Source organism: Pterocles gutturalis, unplaced genomic scaffold (genome assembly GCF_000699245.1).
Source record: "Pterocles gutturalis isolate BGI_N339 unplaced genomic scaffold, ASM69924v1 scaffold13245, whole genome shotgun sequence".
In the NCBI taxonomy this organism is placed as follows: domain Eukaryota; kingdom Metazoa; phylum Chordata; class Aves; order Pterocliformes; family Pteroclidae; genus Pterocles; species Pterocles gutturalis.
In genome coordinates this window covers 91,157-92,967 of record NW_010138693.1, presented here as the reverse complement: position 1 = coordinate 92,967, position 1,811 = coordinate 91,157, and the positions used below count along the sequence as shown (strand labels likewise).

At 54.4% G+C, this 1,811-nt stretch overlaps 1 protein-coding gene across 1 annotated transcript in view; it reads left to right on the top strand.

The window, feature by feature from the left end:
* The first annotated feature begins 139 nt into the window (after positions 1-139).
* LOC104468837 (disintegrin and metalloproteinase domain-containing protein 19-like) overlaps positions 140-1,811 on the top strand; it is a 7,381-nt gene continuing 5,709 nt past the window's right edge. The window contains exons 1-2 of the mRNA XM_010083093.1: positions 140-245; positions 735-939. Coding sequence (XP_010081395.1) covers positions 178-245; positions 735-939 — 273 coding nt within the window. The 5' untranslated portion in view covers positions 140-177. The remainder of the gene's footprint in view (positions 246-734; positions 940-1,811) is intronic.

The window sequence follows — 1,811 nt, the reverse complement described above, 5'->3', positions numbered from 1 at the left end:
CCTCGCACGGGAGCTGCTCCAGCCTCAGATCATCTTCATTTTCTCCATGAACATCCAGCCACTGCTCCCAGTTTCAGTATTTCTCCCTGCTGGCTGCTCTCCCCATCTCACTGGGACCTTTCCTTCCTCCCCACAGGTGCCTGGCCAGCCCCAGATGCCTGTTTCCAGGATGTGAACATGGCCGGCAACACCTACGGCAACTGCGGCAAAGACAGCCAAGGGCGCTACGTGAAGTGTGAGAAGAGGTGGGTGTGGTTCTGGCACCCCTTGGTGCCCCATCTCCTCCTCCCACACCCCCAGGTGCCCTACCCCAACCTCCTGGCATCACTCCTTGGGCCAGTTCCATTTTGTGGAGCTGAGGAAGCCACCAGGTCCTTCCAGGGCTGAGTCCCCATCACTGCTGGGAGGTTGTCCCACCATGTGTCACCTCCCAGCCCAGCCTGAAGGAAAAATCAAAGAGGAGATGCTCTTTAGGGAGCACGTGCTCCCCAGTATCCCCAGTTAGACCAGGGACAGAGGGACCACCCCTGCCTGTTCCCTCCAGCATTCCTCTGTGCTGTCCATGGTTTATCTAAGACCTTCCTGAACCTGCTGACCCTCTCCCATCACAACCTCCCATAAATTCAGAGGGAGATGACCCAGCAGGCAGTGGGGCAGGGGGTGATGGGGCAGGAAGGGTGAAGCAGTTGGTACCCATGTCCCCTGCCATCACCCCGGCTGTGTCCTGCTCCTAGGGATGCAATGTGTGGCAAGATTCAGTGCCAGAGCTCGGCGAAGAAGCCCCAGGGGACCAACACCGTCTCCATCGACACCACCATCCGCTTCAACGGGCGGGAGGTGAAGTGTCGGGGGACCTACATGTACACCGCCAAGGATGACGAAGAAGACCTCTCTGATCCTGGGCTGGTCATGACGGGGACAAAATGCGGAGATGGGATGGTGAGTACCTCTTCCTGGGGCTGGGGTGTCCTACAGGAGATCAGCTCCTTGGCTCTCATCCCAGCTCCAGTGTGGACATTGGTTCTTCTCTGCAGAGTGGTGGGACACTGGCGCAGGTTGCCCAAAGAATTTGTGGATACCCCATCCCTGGAGGTGTTCAAGGCCAGACTGGATGAGGCTTTGGGCAACCTGGGCTGGTGGGAGGTGTCCCTGCCCATGGCAGGGGGTGGGACTGGATGATCGTGAAGTTCCCTTCCAACCCAAACCATTCTGGGATTCTATGATTAAAGCTGGGCCGTGGGACATGGTTCCCCTCATATTTAGAGACATTGCTGTGGTGACATCTCAACCAGGGCATTTCTAGACATCACCAGACGCTTGTGTGTAGGGCACCAAATTCTTTTTTCTGGCTTCCATACTTCTCTACTCATTTAATACACAGTGGAGCAATCCCAACAAGAATTGCACACCCCAGGATGAGGCTTCCTCCTATGAATAAACTGTTTCCTAGGGGAAAGCTGTGCTAGGAATCAAGACGACAGATCCAAACAGTTGCTGCTGAGGATTTGGTTTTTTTACATCTGCGAGTACTTTATGGAGGGTCAGTGCATCTGAGAAAGGGCAGAAGCCTGGTAGACAATGCGGTGGCAGGGATGCACATCAGACAGAGCTGGCTGGGGAGATATGGTCTTTGCTATTTAGCATTTTAGTTGTGAAATTTTCATCACACTTTGGGATGGGAAGCCAAAATGTTGACATTTTCATGAGAAAGGATGGCTGGTTGTGAAATCCAGTGTTGGTTTTTTTGGCTGATGCCTGCCTTTTAGGGCCAGATGGGAGATGCCTTCTCCAGGAGCTGCCAGGTGGGTTGT